General features: G+C 44.2%; 1 protein-coding gene across 1 annotated transcript in view; it reads right to left on the bottom strand.

Moving 5' to 3' along the window:
• Positions 1-18365, bottom strand: part of GALNT8 (polypeptide N-acetylgalactosaminyltransferase 8) — an 89861-nt gene that overhangs the window by 59124 nt on the left and 12372 nt on the right. The window contains 1 exon segment of the mRNA XM_059081451.2: positions 17272-17443. Within this exon segment, the coding sequence (XP_058937434.2) occupies positions 17272-17443 (172 nt within the window).

Genomic DNA, 18365 nt, shown 5'->3' with positions numbered 1-18365 from the left:
TTTGTCAATTTTGTTTATCTTTTCAAAGAAGCAGCTCTTAGTTTCTTTGATCTTTTCTATTATCTTTTTAGTCTCTTTAGTTTCTTTGATCTTTTCTATTATCTTTTTAGTCTCTAACTCATTTATTTCTGCCCTAATCTTTGTTATTTCCTGCCTTCTACTAATTTGGGGCTTTGTTTGTTCTTCTTTTTCTAGTTCCTTGAGGTGTAAAGTTAGGTTGTTTGAGACATTTCTTGTTTCTTGAGGTAGATATTTATCACTGTGAGCTTCCCTCTTAGAACTGTTTTTGCTGCATCCCATAAATTTCGGTATGTTATATTTCCATTTTCATTTGACTCGAGGTATTTTTTTATTTCTCTTTTGATCTCTCCTTTGAACCACTGCTTGTTCAGTAGCATGTTGTTTAATCTCCACAGGTTTGTGAATTTTCCAGTTGACTTTGTGTGATTAATTTCTAGTTTCATACTGTTGTCAGAAAAGATGTTTGATATAATTTTAATCCTCTTAAGTTGATTAAGACTTGCTTCATGACCTAATATATGATCTATCTCAGAAAATGTTCTGTCACGTGAGAAAAATATGTATTCTGTTGCTTTTGGATGGAATATTCTGTAAATATCTGTTAAGTCCATCTGGTCTGATGTGTCCTTTAAGGCTGATGTTTCCATATCAATTTTCTGTTTTGGTGATCTATCAATTGATGTAAGTGGGGTATTAAAATCCCCTACTATTATTGTATTGCTGTCTATTTCTCCCTTTAGATCTGATATTTGTTTTTTATATTTAGGTGCCTCCATGTTGGGTGCATAAATATTTACAGATATTATATCTTCTTGTTGGATTGACCCTCTCGTTATTATATAATGCCCTTTCTTTGTCTCTTATTACAGTCTTTGTTTTAAAGTCTATTTTGTCTGATGTAAGTATAGCTACTCCAGCTTTCTTTTGGTTTCCATCTGATGTTGTCCCATAAGTCCCTTAAGCTATTTTCTCTTTTTTTCATTCTTTTTTTCTTTTTGCTTCTCTGATTGGGTGAGGTCCACTGTCTTGTCTTCGAGTCCACCGATCCTTTCTTCTGCTGCATCTAGTCTGCTTTTGCACCCCTATAGAGTATTTATTCAGTTTAGTTACTGAGTTCTCCAACTCTGTGACTTCTGTTTGGTACTTTTGTATGTCTTCCACCTCTTTGTTGAAGTGTTCACTGTGCTCACCCATTCTTCCCCCCAGTTCAGGAAGAATATTCATGACCATTACTTTGAACTCTTTATCAGATAAATTACTTATCTCCACTTCATTAAGGTTTCTTTTCCCCCTGAGGTTTTAGCTTGTCCTTTCATTTGGAACATAGTCCTCTGTTTCTTCATTTTGCTTCCTCTGTGTTGGTTTCTGTACAGTAGATGAAACAACCACCCCTTCCGTTCTTGAAGGAGTGGTCTCAGGTAAGAGATGAACATTTTCCTTCAGCCCTGCCTCAACTCCTGGTTGTCTTTTAAGCCTCTGTGCTTGTCCAAGCAGCCTATTATATTTTTAATAGCTCCCAGTAGTTGAGGGTGTGCCAAGACCCGTGAGTGTCCCAAAGGGGAGGATCTCAGTCACCACCTAGATCCAGGCTAACTGGAAGCCAGACTCTCAGGCATCAGCTTTTAAACATATGCAAATACATACAGTCTTCTTGGACCACAAGCATAAGCCTCAGTGTCCAACAGGTCCAGGTGATCTGGGGGTGTCCCCTGTGCGACAGTCACAGATATCAGGGCTCAAGATGAGTGTATAAACTCTCTTCTGGGTGATACCTATGAGCTGCAGCAAAGCAGAGCAAGAAAGCCAAGACGGCACCCACAGCCTACATTCCTTGAGGGCAGTTCCATAGGCCTCTAAATGTGTGTCAAACCTGAAAACTGCCTTTCAGGCCAAAGGACAAGCAAATATCCCTTCTTCATAGAAAGACTGGGGTGTGTGCCTCTGTCCACAGCCTGAGCACCCTGGAGCTGATAACCTGCCAAGAATCGTCTCTTCAATCACCACAGTCCCATGGGACTCCGGAACACAAGTCCCCTGGCCACGAGAGCCAGGCGGTCTAGGGGCATACCCCGGGTGGCAACTGCAAAATCCGAGATTCCAGGCACAGAAACCAGGGCACTGGACGCATGCAAAGCTCCCCTCCAGGAGACACTGGCCTCTGGAGCACAGCAGAGGATGAGTGCAAAGATAACGTCACCCCCGAAGGTCTCAGGAAAGGTTTACAGTCAGCCCTTAGCTGTGTGTCTAATCAGAAGGCTGCCCCTCTGGCTGCAGTGATAATAATCAGCTAATAGGCCTCCAAGCTCCAAGGGGCCTGTTTCCTCTTGCTGCACTCTGGGGCTGGCAGCTGTTTAAGAACTCTTTCTCTGTCGGTTACCGTCCTGGGGGACCCAAGAGCGTAAGCCCCACTGGCCGCCAGAGCCAGGGGATACAGGGGAGTCCCCTGGCAGCAGCCGCAATAATCAGGTGCCGGCCTGGGTTGTGAGCTCCTTTCTGGTGAGTCCGATTATTACAGTCCCTTGGCCTCCAGGGCCAGGTGATCAAGAGGTGTGCCCCAGGCAGCAGCCACAAACATTGGGGCATGGACGTGTGCAAAAGCATCCATCCTGGAGACACTGATGTTCTGGGAGCACAGCAAAGGGAGAGTGGGAGACAGCACCCACCCATCTGCATCTTGGAGAGCGTTCCAGCAGGCTCCTAGATGCGATGCTAAATTAGATGCTGGCCCCTCCGGCCAATGCTTTCATATAAGTAGGTGAGTGTTCTTCCTTTACTTCTGGAGGCAATGGGCGCCTCTGAGCTGGGCCGTGGGATGGGCACGTGTAAGTGGGGGAGCCTTTTAAGAGCCATCTCACAGATCACTCGTCTTGTGGGTCTCGGGACCCAAGACCTGTGGGTTTTCAAAGCCAGAGGGTTCTGGGCGTTCATGTGTCCCACATGTCAGGGTGCCTGATGTGGGGTCAAAACCCCTCATTCCTCAGGGAGGAACTCTGGGTTCCGAGTTCCCTCCCGGCTGTGAGATGCACACCGGGGGTGGGGTTTGTGTGAGATTGTGTCCCAGCCTCTCCGACCCGCCTCGATGTGGTTTTCCTGTTTTCCCAATGTGACGTTATCACTCAGCCAGCCTTTAGGATTTTTAAGAGGAAATGGTTCCATGTGTACCTGTAGACTCAGCGTATTCATGGGAGGAGAGGAGTTCAGCATCTTCCCGCATTGCCATCTTGAACCAGTCATGCAAGGACTTTTAATACACTGGTTTCTTTTATTCCAGCTGTGGCTTCAGAGCTGACTTGCATCCCCAGTCTAGAGGCCATTTATAATCCCAACTATCAGGAGTGATGACAAAGTTGAAGGTATTACTTATTGGAATACCAGTACAAGAGAATCCCTGATTCAGTCTAAAGTTTTCTCTTTTTTAACTTGGGATCTTTGTCTCTCTTCTTGCTGCTATTTCAGGGGAAAGCACTGCCAAATCGAGTTTTTCCATATTTGACTCAAAGGGATTGACAGTAGAAGTTGATCCTTGCTATAACACTGGTGCCAAGAGTTGGCCTAGTATAAGTGTTCACAGCCAGATTTTCAAATTCCAGTAACCAAGAGCCCATAATGAAAAGACTCTTACAAATCTCTCTCTCTGAGGCCTCTGGCCAAGAAAAGCAGGAACCTTTGATATCCTCTGGAGCCAAAAGGATCTAAGGATGGAGTGGAGACAGACAAGAGTCCTGGCAAAGAACTCAACTGGGTACACTTATTCAAAGCATGTCTGAGATGAAGTCTCTCCACTGCTGGATTTGCCAGACCACTCCAGCCTAGGGCCAGGGCAAGCTGGATTTCAGAACAGTTGCCTGTTTATTCTACCACACTGCACCCTGTTAGTGACCGGCCAGCTGGTCTATTTGCCCAAAGAGGCCCAACCCAGCCACAGCCAGCACCACCGCTCCCCCAGGGGCCTTGGCTGTTCCATGAAGGTCCTCCCTTCCTTGCCTTCTGGGTGGAACCGGTCCTGGACTGCTTTTATTTTTTCAAACCTCTCTGTACATAAGCAGGATGTTTAGAAACACTCAAGCTGGCCACGGAGCTGCTGTGTTGGCCATTGATTCTCACTTGGAGAGTAGTTTTGATCAGTATCAGTGGACCTGTTTCTGCCATGGCTCTGGATATAGCCCAGGACAGCTGAAACCTCCCTCCCTCCCTCTCTCTCTCTCTTCTCTCTGTCTCTGTCTCTGTCTCTGTCTCTGTCTCTCTCTCTCTCTCTCTCTCTCTAAGAAAACTTGGTTACAGGGAGCTCACACTGGTAGGGGTGAGGTAAAAGAGATGCCTTCACTTTTTAGGGGTGTCTCTTATTACAGTCTTAAGAAACCTTCCCTGATCCCAGAGTGTTCAAGGGAGAAAGGTGAGTCTCACAGGTGGGGACATTATTCCCTTTGGAGAGTTCTTCTCTGCCTCCTAAGGGCTGGGGTAGGATCCCAAGAAGAGTCCTCTACGGAAAACAGCCTGTCCGTGATTAAAGGTCTGTTGGGCAAAGTGTTCATGAGTAAAGACCCCCTATTGTTCCCTCTAGACTGAACAGAAAGGTGCACAAGAGCAGGGGTGCCACTGATTAATAGAGCCAGTGCCCGCTCCCCTGGAGCTGAGTTCATCCCAGCTGCGAAGGCCCTAACGTCTGAGGCTGGAGATTGGAAAACCTGAGGCCCGTTGAGAGAGCCAGAGTCCTCCCGCCGGGAAGGGGCTAAGAGCAAGGCAGCCACGCTTAGAGCCCCTTCTCCTGGCTCTTTCACACATGCCTGCCTGGCCAATCCCCGGGCTCAGCTACCAACATTTCACTACCTGCCGTTTCCAGAGCTCCCTGAGGGCTATACCCAGCACCACGGGGCCTCTAGCCCCCTGCCCACCCCGCCACCTCCATCACTCTGCAAGATCTGCTGCCCTCTTAACCCTGTCCTAGGGCATATGCAAGCACCACTGCTGGGACTGCTGGTACCCACACAGCCACCCCCGTCCCGCAGGGTCTGCCATCACCCAAAGTGGCTGTGCAGTGGCCACCCCTTCTGCCCTCGAGTCAATTCCTTTCTGCCCCTTCAGTCTATCTTCCCTGTTTCCTAAGCCGTGATGGGCACCTCTGGGAGTGCGGTGTTCTAGCCCCCAGTGGAGCAAAGCGAGGCTCAGCAGCTAGCCAGTCCCCAGAGCAGTAGCCCTCCCAAGACCCAGCGTCTGGCTCCGGTTGGGGAAGGGAAGCCCTCCTGAGAGTGGCAGGACCCATGGCTTAGGAAGCAGAGCATCTGTCCTAGAGCCTCTTCGCAGAATCTGTGGCACCTCTGCTGCACCCTCTACAAATCTGTGCAGAAAGGCTCCAGCTGGTGGTGAAGGGGTTCTATGATGGGGCTTTTTGGGGTGGGACTTTTGGGAGAAAGGGGTTCCCCAGATGATGATGCTGGAGCTTTGTGCTACTTACAGATTCCTCTTCTTGCCACTGTCGTTGTAACCCATGGTCCTAGATTTTGACCTTTCCCCCACGGATCACAGGAAAGTGGGGAAGTACACTTTACTCCACCTTCAGCAGAACTCTCCTGCCCTTGAGAGAAGCTCCTGATTAAAGAGTCACTGGGAACAAATTGTTGAAGACACTTATAATCGTGAGAGCCGCTGTGCCCCAGCGGGAGCCTCCAAACACTGTGTCCAGGCTGCCGTCCACGCGGCCATAGCTCTCCCGGCCAGCCACAGCCCAGCGGACCCGAGAAGAAAAGACCACTGGGAAACTCGTTTGTCAAAGGCTATTTTAAAAGCTTGGCAAATGTGTGACAACATGGATAGACCCGGAGGACATTATGCTAAGTGAGATGAGCCAGACACAAGGACAAACACCATATGATCTCATTTACATATGGATTCTAAAAATAGTCAAATGCATAGAGGCAGAGAATAGAACGGCAGTTGCCAGGGGTCAGAGAAGGAGGAAATAGGGAAATAATGGTCAAAGGGTATAAAGTTTTAATTATGCAAGATGAATATGTTCTGGCGATCTACTGTACAGTCTAGTGCCTATAGCTTCCAATTCTGTATCTTATACTTAAAATTTTCCTAAGAGGAAAAAGCTTAGGGTGAGTGTGCTAGTAATGATAATAATATTAATAATAATAATGGCAAAAGAAAACCTTAGGAGGTAATGGATGTCTGTAGCCTTGCAGGTAGTGATGGTTTCCTGGGTTATACTTACCCCAAACTCATTAAATTGTGTGCATTAATTGTATACATGTCATTCATACCTCAATGAACTGGCTTTAAAAATTTGGGCAAAAAAGAAAAACCGAAAAAGGACAAAGTTTTTCTATGGAAATCCTGAAAGAAACTTGTTTGCTTGCTTGATGGAAAACCCAGGGGCAAAACATTGGGGGAGGCCACCCTGTAGGTTCCAGCAATGTTAAGGCAGTGTTCCCAGCAGTTTGCCAACAGATACTAGCTTGGGGTTCCAGCAACAGAAATTAGAACTCTTGAGAATTTTCAGGAATGCCCCAAATCATAAGTTATTCTTTAAGTGTTTCTAAAATTAACTGTACTCTTTACTCATGGATATCTAAAAAGTTGCATAATAAAGAAGAAATATTAAGCTTAGTCGTATTTATGAAAACTATAGTCTTAGCGAATATTCAAACGCTAGCAAATATTACCGTGTATTATTTAAATAATGTAACATTCAGATCTCCTAGTGAGAGGTTAACTAGTTAACAACACTAGTCAGAATCATACGTTGAAATTGCTCTAGACATATTTTGCTCCCCCAATTGACTATTTCTTGGAACACCATTCCAAGATTTGTATAAAGGACACAGTGCATAGAAATGTATCAGAAATTAGTAAAATTCATTAATTATTATTTTAGTTGCAACAATTTCTCACCATGAGAGACAGGCAGGTCACAGACACTTACAACATGGCAGTGGCTTATGGATGACAGACTGGTCAGATCGTCACTGCTTTTCTTCAGAGTGTTCCTGTCCTGGTCTCAGAAACGGTCACCCTTCACCTTGGACTCTGTGTGTCAGTGGCTCCTGCACTCATGTTCCATTGCACTTCAATGGATTCCTTCAAATCAGTAACATCTCTATGTCACTTATAAAGCTTTAATTCTTGCAGGAGAATTATAGAGGTTTTTTTTACTGTTTTCCTAACTTTTCAACTGTTTTTTTTCTTGAAATTTGAAATTTGGAAAAACACAGAAATTTCCCAAGCAATGCTGGGAAAGAATTCTCACGTGGAAACACTAGTCAAGATGAGCTGCAAGCCTGGTGAGGAAGACCCACCAGCAGGGCCCCTGGAGAGGAAGTAGAGAGCTTGATGGGGGTTGCCGGGAGAAGCTGGGACTTGGGGGTTACAGCCAGCCTCAGGACAAAGGACGTAAATAGGAAAACATAAGCCGGTCTTTTGCAATTTAGCCTTGTCTAGAAACTATATTGGAAACAGAAACCACCAGCCTCACTTAGTAGTTAATGAAGAACCTTTAAAGAATGAAGAACATTGACAAGGTACTTGAAAAAGACAAGTCCTGACCTTCCGGTAATGACTTGTCAGAGAAAGAAGGAAAATATTGGGAATATTGACATAACCTCTTACATCAGTTAAAGTGAAAACTACACCTATTTCTTATCTTGTTGTCATAAAGTTGAGTTTCTGCCTAGGGCTTTTTGTTAAGAAGGCCAAACACCTTTCTGGTACTATTGAAAGATTTGATTTTTATAGTTCCATGGACAGTAGACTTGAAATCTTGAGACAGGTTTGCTCCTTGAAACTACACTTATCAAAATGTTTGCAGGAAAATAAAAAACTGTGTTTGTTAAAATTATAACAACTTAAGGTCATGAGAAGTTGATTTATTCACCAATCCTAGTGATAATTTTCACCAGGACATTACTGGCCTAACTCTATTTCACTTAATCGCTGTAAAAGGACTTTGCAAGTTTCCTTAAAATTAGGAAATTAGCTAAAAGCACATTTCCTATTGTAAAAATGGATTACAAGGAAAATAAAAGGACTCTGTAAGAGATTAAATTTAGCACTTCTAGACTCTCAATGTGTTATGACCCAGCCCTCAGCCCTTTATCTCTTAGGTTTTGCACAAAAGAGGAAGGTGCTTGTCCTAAAGTGCATTGGGCTGTTGGAGGCTGGTATGGATGATGCTTGGGGCCTGGAGAAAAGGGACCACCAGGCCAAGGACACATGAGGCCACAGCCTCAGGCTCATCTCTCTTGAAAAAAAAGTGCCAGAATTCAAGAGAAGCAGCAGCTGCAAACAAGAGAGGTAAATCAGGACACCTGTCCTGTCTCTTTGATCTCCCTTACTCTGGGGCAGTTCCTCAGTCCATCTTTTTTTATGACTGATGTTTATGAAGCATAAAGACCATTTATTTTGAAGAATGTCCCTCAGTTTGGGTTTAACTGATATTTCCTCAAGATTATAGATTCGGGTTCCGTATTGTGGGCGGGAATACCACGGAAATGATGTATTCTTCTGGGAGCATCGTATCAGGAGGCACATGATATCCACGTTTGCTGTAACTGGCGATGTTAACACTGAGCGCCTCGTTAAGATGGTGTCTGCCCTGTTTCTCCACCACGAAATTATTATTTTCCCTTTGTAGTTAATGAATACCTTTGGGGGAGTTACTTTGATACTCTGTATGTATCCTGTTTCTCATCGCCCACTAGTTTCCACATCCATTGATAATTCTTGCCTGAAACAACGTTAATTATGGGGGTTGCCAAATAAATTTCTAATTCCATAATTTCTCCGACATTTGTTAGTTAGCTTTCTAGTATCAGAAAGAGCTTTACCTCTTTCCGCATTCATTATGTATTTGTTCATCCATCTATCCAATCACTCATCGGTATGGACTCATGGGTTCTTATTTTATTCTATGGCTTATAGTCTATATAATAAAATCATCGTTTAGTCTAATGCTCAAGTTGTCTTAGATTTGGCCAGTGGGAGCCTCTGGAACCTGGCCGCTGTAGTCTGTGACTTGTTCGCGTCATCCTTTGAGAAGTTCCTTATTTCCCAACATGGGAAAATGTCCCAGTCCCCAAGCCCTAAAATCAGCTATTTCTCCAGGGAGCCCTAATTCCTTTTACTGGAAAATATTAAGAAACCAAGATCTGGATGCTAGATGCTAAGTGTTCTCAGAGGGTATATGCATTCAGTTAAAATATCAAAATATAGTGAAGTTCACTTGTTTTTATTTGTGCTCCATTTTGGGTTTCCTCTAACCTTATTGGTCTTACCGTAGGTGTGTTTTGAGCATATGAAATATAACGTGGTTCGAAAAGCCTACGTGGTTCTAAAAGGCTACGATTATCATTGTAGTTTGAAAAGTGTCACTCCCCTGCCACACCCCTTCTATCCTGTTCCTATACCCAATCCTTTCCACCCTATTTCTAAACCACCACCACCCATTTGCAACCAATCTCATTCGTTTCTGGTTTATCATGCAGATTAACCAGAAATGAACAGATACATGTATCTTTCCCCCTCATTTCTTACCTAAAAAAAACCGTACTCTAGGCTGTTTTTCTTCTTTCAAACTGGAAGTCACTCCATCTCCATTCCAAAAATGGTCCTCATTCTTTTTTATAGCTGCACCCCATTGGGTGGACCACTCTCTGATGTTGGAGCATACTGTTTGTTTCCAACATTTTACAATTACAATCAATACTGCAAAGAATTATTTTGTACGTAAGTATTTCCTTGTTTGTGGAGCTGTAAATACCTAGAGGTGGAATTACTGGCACAAATGGAAAATGCACATATAGCATTTTTAGATATTGCTAAATATCCCTCCCAAAAGGACCGTCCCAGTTTGCATCCCTACCATCAAAGTATGAGGTGGACCGTTTCCCACAGCCCTGCCAACCAGAATGTGCCATCATATTTAAAAATTTTCACCAAGTTAAGTGAAAAATGATCTCCGTACAGTTTAAATTTGCATTACTCTATGAGTGAGGTTAAACATTTTTTCTTTTGCTTAAGAATATTGTGTCTTTTGCCCATTTTTCTGTTGGGCACACGCTTTTATTAAATCTTGGCTATGAATTGCAGTTTCCCTTCAACACGCTGGGCAGAAGCTAGAAGTTCTACATTTGCTTAGCATTTACCCTCTTCCTTAATTTTTGCACCATAAAATCTTAAATTGTGGTAACGTTTTAGTCCTTGATATGGGCGTGGTCACTGCGAAAATTTTATCAAGCTGTATATTTATGACTTGTACATTTCTTATTTGAAAACCTCTTAGCTGATTTAATTCTGCACTGAATTATCAGTGTCTTGTCTGCCTAATGCTTAAAGGAAGCCTGATAATTCCCAGAATCATACACAAGTAACCCTGACGTGAAACTAAGAGGAAAAGGTGACCCTCTGGAGAAGGGACATACTTGCAAGGTGAACCCAACAACACAGCGCACACAGGCCATCCTACTTCCTCTCCCACCCTGATGCTCACTCCCATCAGCCCCTAAGACCTTGCCAATGCTGTGGCATCCCTAGACAGACACCCCTAGACTCACCACTTACAAGACAGGATTTATCCAGTGGGCTGCAGTAAGGACCCCTGGTCTTCAGTATTTACCTACAATCCCTTCTTTGTTTTCCCAAGAAGTGATGCCTCTCTGTTTCAAGCCTCATTTTCTCCATAATTTTCAGGGATGGTAGAAGGAAACAGGTAATCAAGCCTATTAAATGTTATAAGCTCCTTAGAGAAAGACTTGGAAGGACTTGGATTTGTCCGCCATTCTCATGTACTAGGCAGAGTGGGATTGATTCGTTAGGTGTGTTCTCTCCTATCCTCAGCCCCTGGAGTCTCTATTATGGGAGAGATGGGGTAATCCAAAGACAACTGCTGTGAGGGGATGGATGGAGGGATTTTTTGTAAGATTACGGGTCGATTTGCCGCACCTTTCAGGACAGTCCTGGCTGAAGGCACGGTACACACACACACACACACACACACACACACCCCTTCTTTCTCTCCCTCTCCTCCACTTTGGCCAGCATTGGGAACAGAACCCATTCTTGTGGCAAGAAGCCAGGCTCTCTGAGGGTCACTGGGCATTGGTTTGACCCCCACCTTCCGACAGTGTACTGGAGTGTCCACACTTGTGTGGTGCAGGTCTGGAGAGCAAACGTGTAGCCACCTGAAGTGTCCCTCTTTTGCTCCAGACATCGTCTGGTGGTTCTGTTTAGGATGGCTCTTCCCTGGATGGAAGGAGAAAGAGTGAAGGTATTGAAGCGCCCCGGTAGAGCATCATCGCCCTGCTGTGCTCAGAGAAAAGCCCAAGGGCTCCCTCAATCCTCTGCGGGTCATCCAGTGGAGAAACGAAGCCGCCGAGTGCTGAGTTAGATCACCCGGCGCTTTCTCTCCTAGTCCCACCGCAAACTAACCCCAGACCCAGGAGTGAAAATGCTGTTCTGGGTTCCTATGTTCTCATCCGTATCTCCTGAGCTGGAAGCATCAGGTCAGCATGGCTGGCAAGACAGGGTGTAGCTTGAAGAGCCATGGCCCTTCTCCACTTGACCTCCTTTCTACGTCTTCGTCCCTGAGCCCGTGAAATCCATCAGAACCCCCCCACCACCACCCGCCTCCTCAGGTAGGGACTCCAGTGGTGGGGCTGGAGTGGAAGCTCTGTTCAGGACTCTCAGCCTATTTTCTCCACCTGTTTTCTCTGGGGAGGGAGGCAGTTCCTGCCTCCCCTGTTGTGGGAGCTTCACCAAGGTTTACTGCTGGAAACACTAAGGGCTTGAGAGCCAAAGAGCCTGGGTTGGATCTCTGCTCCACTGTGAAGAGTGGAGCAAATTGCCTAACCTAAGTCTCAATTTCCTCATCTCTAAAATGGGTCTAGAGTTGACATCAGGGTTAACGTTGGGGTTAATATGTATTGAGCTCTGTGCCTGGCACGGAAGATGTGCAGTAGATATTAGTTCATCTCCATCTCTCCCCGTCCTAACGGGGAACAGGGGAGGGAGGGCATCCTCCTCTGGGCTCCCTTGTGCCACCTCCAACGCCCCCGACCTCTTTGCTCCTTATCTGCTCACCTTGACACTGATGGTCATGCCACCTGTCCTGTTCTGTTCTCCTAACTCTTCCCTCCCCACGCCCCTGTCCACCCCTTTGCAGGAATCTACCTTAGTGTCTGGGTGAAGTGGTCCCCTTTATCCTCAGAGCCCACAGCATCCATGTGGACGCCTGGCGAGAAGCCCGGATCTCACTGCTCCACCTTGATGACCTGTCCCCACATCGTGTTTGCTTAACACCAAGCAGGGCTGCAGCTCTACATCCAAATCTCTGCTCCCTCTCTGACCCCGCCTCCCTTGCTCTCATCTCTTCCAATCGCCAACGGCCCCCACCAACCCCGCTCCCCCAATCTCACCTGCCCCCATCCCTCGCCACCCTGGACTCCCTCTAGCCACCACCTCCCACCTCCCTGGGTACATCCATCCAGCATCAGTCTTTCAGGGCTGCCCTCCTATTCTTTTCTATTTTTTTTTTAAACATCTTTATTGGAGTATAATTGCTTTACGATGGTGTGGTAGTTTCTACTGTATAACAAAGTGAATCAGCTATAAATATACATATATCCCCATATCCCCTCCCTCTTGCGTCTCCCTCCCACCCCTCTAGGTGGTCACAAAGCACCGAGCTGATCTCCCTGTGCTATGCGGCTGCTTCCCACTAGCTATTTATCTTACATTTGGTAGTGTATGTATGTCCATGCCACTCTCTCACTTCGTCCCAGCTTACCCTTCCCCCTCCCCGTGTCCTCAAATCCATTCTCTACGTCTGCGTCTTTATTCCTGTCCTGCCCCTAGGTTCTTCAGAACCTTTTTTTTTTTTTTTAGTTCCATACATATGTGTTAGCATATGGTATTTGTTTTTCTCTTTCTGACTTACTTCACTCTGTATGACAGACTCTAGGTCCATCCACCTCACTACAAATAACTCAATTTCATTTCTTTTTATGGCCGAGTAATATTCCATTGTATATATGTGCCACATCTTCTTTATCCATTCATCTGTCGATGCACACTTAGGTTGCTTCCATGTCCTGGGTATTGTAAATAGAGCTGCAGTGAACATGGTGGTACAGGACTCTTTTGGAATTATACCTTCCTATTCTTGAACTGCCCGCATCACTCCCACCACTCCTTTCTCTGGGCCCCATTCCCAGACCACAGAGCGCTCCTGGAGAGGGTCCACCAACCGAGCAGGCCTGGCCCCTAAAAAGTGCTCAGAGCAGCCTGGCCTCAGAACTTGGCTTACTCCTTAGAGCTACTCTTCCAAGCCTCCTTAGCACGCTTTTTCCTTCTGCTCCAGCCCTTGACCCTCACCTTCACTAAACGCCTTTATTTTTCCCTTTGTCAAGAAGACCTTGCTTCCAGCCAATCTAGCCCCTCCCAAAAGGCCATGAGCAATCTCGGGGTACCGCTCAGGGGTGGTCTCTGAGGAGCTGCCCTGTCTCTGTCTCTACTCTCAGCCCCCTGTGCTTGGAGCCCAGCCATCCTCAATGCCTGAGAAACAAACACCCTTCCTGTCTAACATTCTTCTCTTATTTCTCCCTCTTGGCAGATTCCTTTTCTATGACTTTAAATATATCCAAATGTCCCAATATTCGAGGGGGAAAAAACGTTCCTTAACTCTATCATCTTCTTCAACCAGCATTCAGTGTTTTTCTCCCTTTCAGAATCAAACTTCCCAAGCAGTGAGGCAAAAACAGTGGATAAGATTCTGTGTTTGAACCCTGGATATTTACTATGTTATGTGACCTTGGAACATTATTCGACTTCTCTGTGTTTTAGTTACTTCATAGGTAAAGCAGAGCTAATGGTAATACTTCTCATAAGATTTGAGTAAGGACTAAATTAGGTAATGTTTAACCCAATTTCTGGTGCATAATATGTACTCAATAAATATTGGCGATTACAATTTATTGTGACCTTGCAGATAAAACCAATGGTCTTTTTTTCTATTTTCTCTCCACTTCCATGTGACGTGTACTTTGGCAATATTCCTTACATGTTTTCAGACTCTTCCCCTCTGGTTTCTCTTACATGTGTTCATCTGGATCTTATACATTTTTGGTTTGGTTTTTATTTAAGAGGTATGGCCTGCCACTTTTTAAAAGATTTTTTTGACTCTTTTTCGCTTGTACAAAAAGAATATGTGCTCATTTTTTTAGCTTAAGATAACATTGTCTATATGGCTTTTATACCCTGTTTTTGAAATTTAACATTATATCATGTGCATTTTCCAGTGCCATTCACTTTTTAGAAAACACACTTTTTGATAATATAATTTGAATGACTATATAATATTCAGTTCCACGGATGAACAAAAATCTCCCCTACTGTTGGACATTTAATCTTTCCTAATATTTTGCTATAACTATTAACATATTTTCTATATTAATCTTGATCTACATTCTATATTATTCTTCAAATTAAAATATTGTCTTAAAAGAGAATTAGCGCCTTAAAAGGGGGCCTAATCAATTTGGGGGTTCTGGTTAGTGTCAGACCTTTCTGGAGCTGTGCCCTACAGCATGCGTGAGGGCCTTCCCTCAGGGATCTCTTCCTGGTCACTTCTCAAACCCAACTACGAGTGGCTTCCTCCTTCTCATGACCTCTCCCAGAGATCCTCTGCTGTCACTCTATCCATAAGGCTTCTGAACAATGACTGTCACTCAAATTCTCCATTATATCAGCTTTGTCTCTCCTCTCCCCTCCGTGCTCCTCATGTGAAAGTCCAGATACCTCAAACTGGCCTTCTCTCTCCAAACAAGTCCCTTCTCAGTCACTGGCACCATCTCTCCTGTGGTTTTCAGAGGTCAGAACCTCTTCTGGTTGACTCAAAACATTAATCATGGAATTGGAAGACAACAAAGGAATTATCGAGTCTTTCCTCCCTCTCAGTTCTGGGAAACATCTTTGGTAACTTTTTAGTAGAATGAATGTGCGATTTGTGTCCACAAAGAAAGTAGAGCACAAAAGGGACCCAAGATTCCATCAAACATCATTTTCACATCTGAAAGAGCTGTGGTCCTAAGAGATAAGATGGGTGTGAAGAGATTAGATGGAATGAAGGGACTTAAACCTGACTTGAAATCAGGTCGTGCGCCATGAGTGTCTCCCTCTTTAACTTTTGGAATTCTTGACCTAACGATCATACAAAGGGACCCAGCCTGGACATCAGAGTGGTGGGCTGAGTTCCCCTGCATGTCCCGCAGCTCCCGATCTCACACCAGCCAAGATCTCCATTCTATCAGCAACTTCAGCCCGCTAAGAAAGTAAGTGATCTTCCAAAATTCTCTTGGAAAGACAACCTTCAAAATGTTTGGGATGTCATCATTGTTTCTTTAGCAGAAGTACTATCTGGAGATTTAGGATAAAGTTGAGATGTGAAAGGAATCAAACACATAATAATTGCTAAAGATTCTGTGTAGATTTACTATTTTTAAATACTTACTGTGTTTAAGAAAAACTGTCTTACAGATTAACCTTGTGATAACAATTTCAAAATGTGTAATTAAATAAATCTGTGATCTTATGTTGAAATTTTACTGGATTGCAAACACTTTTGAAACATTGAACAGAACTTAAGAAATCATTCAATTTAAAGTCAAGATAACTGGAGTTCTTAAAAAAGAAAATTTAATGTATTAAATTTATAAACACAGTCCGTAATGTTTAAGGGAATTTATTAAATTGAAAAACCCCTTTAAAGTTCTCATCACAAGAAAAAAAATTGTAACTGTGTGTGGTGATGAACATTAACTAGACTTACTGTGGTGCTTATTTTGTAATATATACATATAAATCATGTTATTACGCTGTGCACCTGAAATTAATATAATGTTATATGTCCATTATATCTAAATAAAAATAAGTAAATAAATCAAATACTACTAACAACTTTATACTCATAAATTTGAAGAAGTGGAATAGTTCCTCAGAAACTATAAACCACCAAACTCAATCAAGACGAAATAATCTGAATAGACCTATATCATTTTTTTAAAATTCAACTCATCATTTAAAAGGTTCTGAAAAAAAAAAAAACCCAGGTCCATATGGTTTCCCTAAAGAATTCTGGCAAAAATTTAAAGATGGACTAACACCAATTAAAGACAATCTCTTCCAGACAATGCCTCTTCCAGAAATTGGTCTCTTCTGTAATATTTGTCAACATGACTAATTTTATCAACAGAAAGAAGGAACACTTCCCAACGCACTTTATGAGACCAGTATCAACCTGATACTAAAAACGAAGACAGTCTCAAAACAAAAACAAAAACAAACCTGCAGACCGTTATCTCTAATGAACTTAGACCAAAAAAAAAAAAAAAAAAACTTCAACAAAACATTAGCACAATCGTTCACGTAGGTGCCTATATATGTTTTCCTGGAGACCGTCCATAGCATTCCTCAAGGGGTTATGAGCTTTAAGTGAGCAATTACTGTTAGACTGTCCATGTCTCTTACAATGTGAACCTAAGTTAACACAGCACCAAGATGCTCGGAGATGCATTCACAAACAGCATTACCTCCCTCTCTCCCTCAGGACATCCCATTCCTGCCAACGTGGCTTTAGGAATGCAGCTCTGACACACAGTTAATTCACAGGTAGACGTGGTCAGCCATGTCCCTCACGCCACTGTCGTGTGACTTCTGCTGGATTCCCTCCACCCTGTTCTTAGTCAATTGACCATGATGTTAAATCCGGGCTTTGACGTCAGTGCCTGTCGAATCTCGCCCTAGTGCTCCAGACTCTCTAATTACCGTTAATAATAAGCTTAATCACAACAGCTAACAGTATTGAACGCTTTCTATGTGCAGGGCACCATGCGAAATACTTTACATATATTATCCCATTTAATCATCTCCACAGGCTCGTGAAGTAGAAATTATCCTATCCACTTTAGAGTTGAAGAAACTGAGTCTCAGAAAGGATAAGAAAATAGCGAAAAGTGACTGAACTGGGATTTGAAGGCAAACTCTTAACTGGGAAGTTACAACACAGTCCAATATATTTTCCCCTTGGCCACTCCGCCCTAGTCAACAGGCTCAGTATTTCATGCCCAGACTAGAAAAATTTCTAGTCTTTTCCCTATACACTGCTACAAAATTAATCTTTCTAAAACACTACTAGATCAAATCTGAACCTCTCTGACTATATTTTAATATATCTATCTTTAAAAAAAAACAACACTTGACTCAACGGTTTAAAATCCCAGGGTATGTGCAGTCTATTTATGACTGCCTTGGAACATGGCTCTAAAGTAGGTTTCTCCCCTTTGCCAGGGTCTGTCAGACAGCAGTCATCAATGTCTGTCTCAGCAATCAGTGGTCCCACATAGACTTCCCCAGTTAGGTGGTAGTAGACACTCTGCAAGAGGACAAGGGGATTTGCCATGGAGACTCAGAGGGGATGCCCTTGACATTACAGAGGGCATAAAGACTGCTCTTGGTTCCCCTACACACCCAGTCACCACGGGGGGACCACTGAACTTTCGCGGGTAACAAAGAGTCACCTCTGCACCCTTCTCTGACCACCCCTCATCCCCAGCTGATTCTAGAAAGAAGACCAGGCATGAGGGAGGCACACTAGCCTGCTTCCTTCCGTACAAAGGCTCCAATAGAATCAATTCCTGCATAGATGAGGGAGCCTATCTTTGAAAAACAAAAGCAAAAACAACACAACGGAACTTCAGAAGCTGTCATTCATTATAAGTCCCAGCTAAGCGCTTGTTGTCAGGAAACCTTTCAAATTCTCAGTCTCTCACCGCCTTGCTCAGTGAGCTTGGACAAATAGGTTGTTTCTGCATCTCCATTTTTTTCTTTTCCCAAATGGAAATTCAATCCGTCCTGCAGACCTCAAAAAGTTCCCGTGATGGCAACATGCAAAGTGACGTGATAGGCAGAAAGGGTCCCCTGGGTGCGCTCTCCACGTGGTGCCAGACCCCTCCTACCCCATGGAGGGACTTCCATTCAGTCACTCTCTTCTCTAGCCCTCTGTTTCCTTCTCTAGGGAAGGAACCACAGGGAGCATCACCTGTCCACCTTCCAGGGCATACAAGGGGCAGTGGGCGGATAGAAGGGGCGGTGGCAGGAGGGGAAAAGGAAGAGATTGGAGGTTTTCTTCGATGAAGATACGACCACGGAGAATGAACGTGCCAGAGCACAGCCTTTCTTCCTATCCCCCCGGTACCCGAAACGCAATGACTGCTCCCGTGAACTTGGAAGCGCTCAGTCACAAGCACGGGTTCGAGGCTTCATCCTAACCCATTACCGGGGATGCTCAGCACCTG

Source organism: Kogia breviceps, chromosome 12 (genome assembly GCF_026419965.1).
Source record: "Kogia breviceps isolate mKogBre1 chromosome 12, mKogBre1 haplotype 1, whole genome shotgun sequence".
Classification (NCBI taxonomy): Eukaryota; Metazoa; Chordata; class Mammalia; order Artiodactyla; family Physeteridae; genus Kogia; species Kogia breviceps.
Note: the sequence above shows the minus strand (reverse complement) of the source record. Positions and strands in the feature narration are given on the sequence as shown.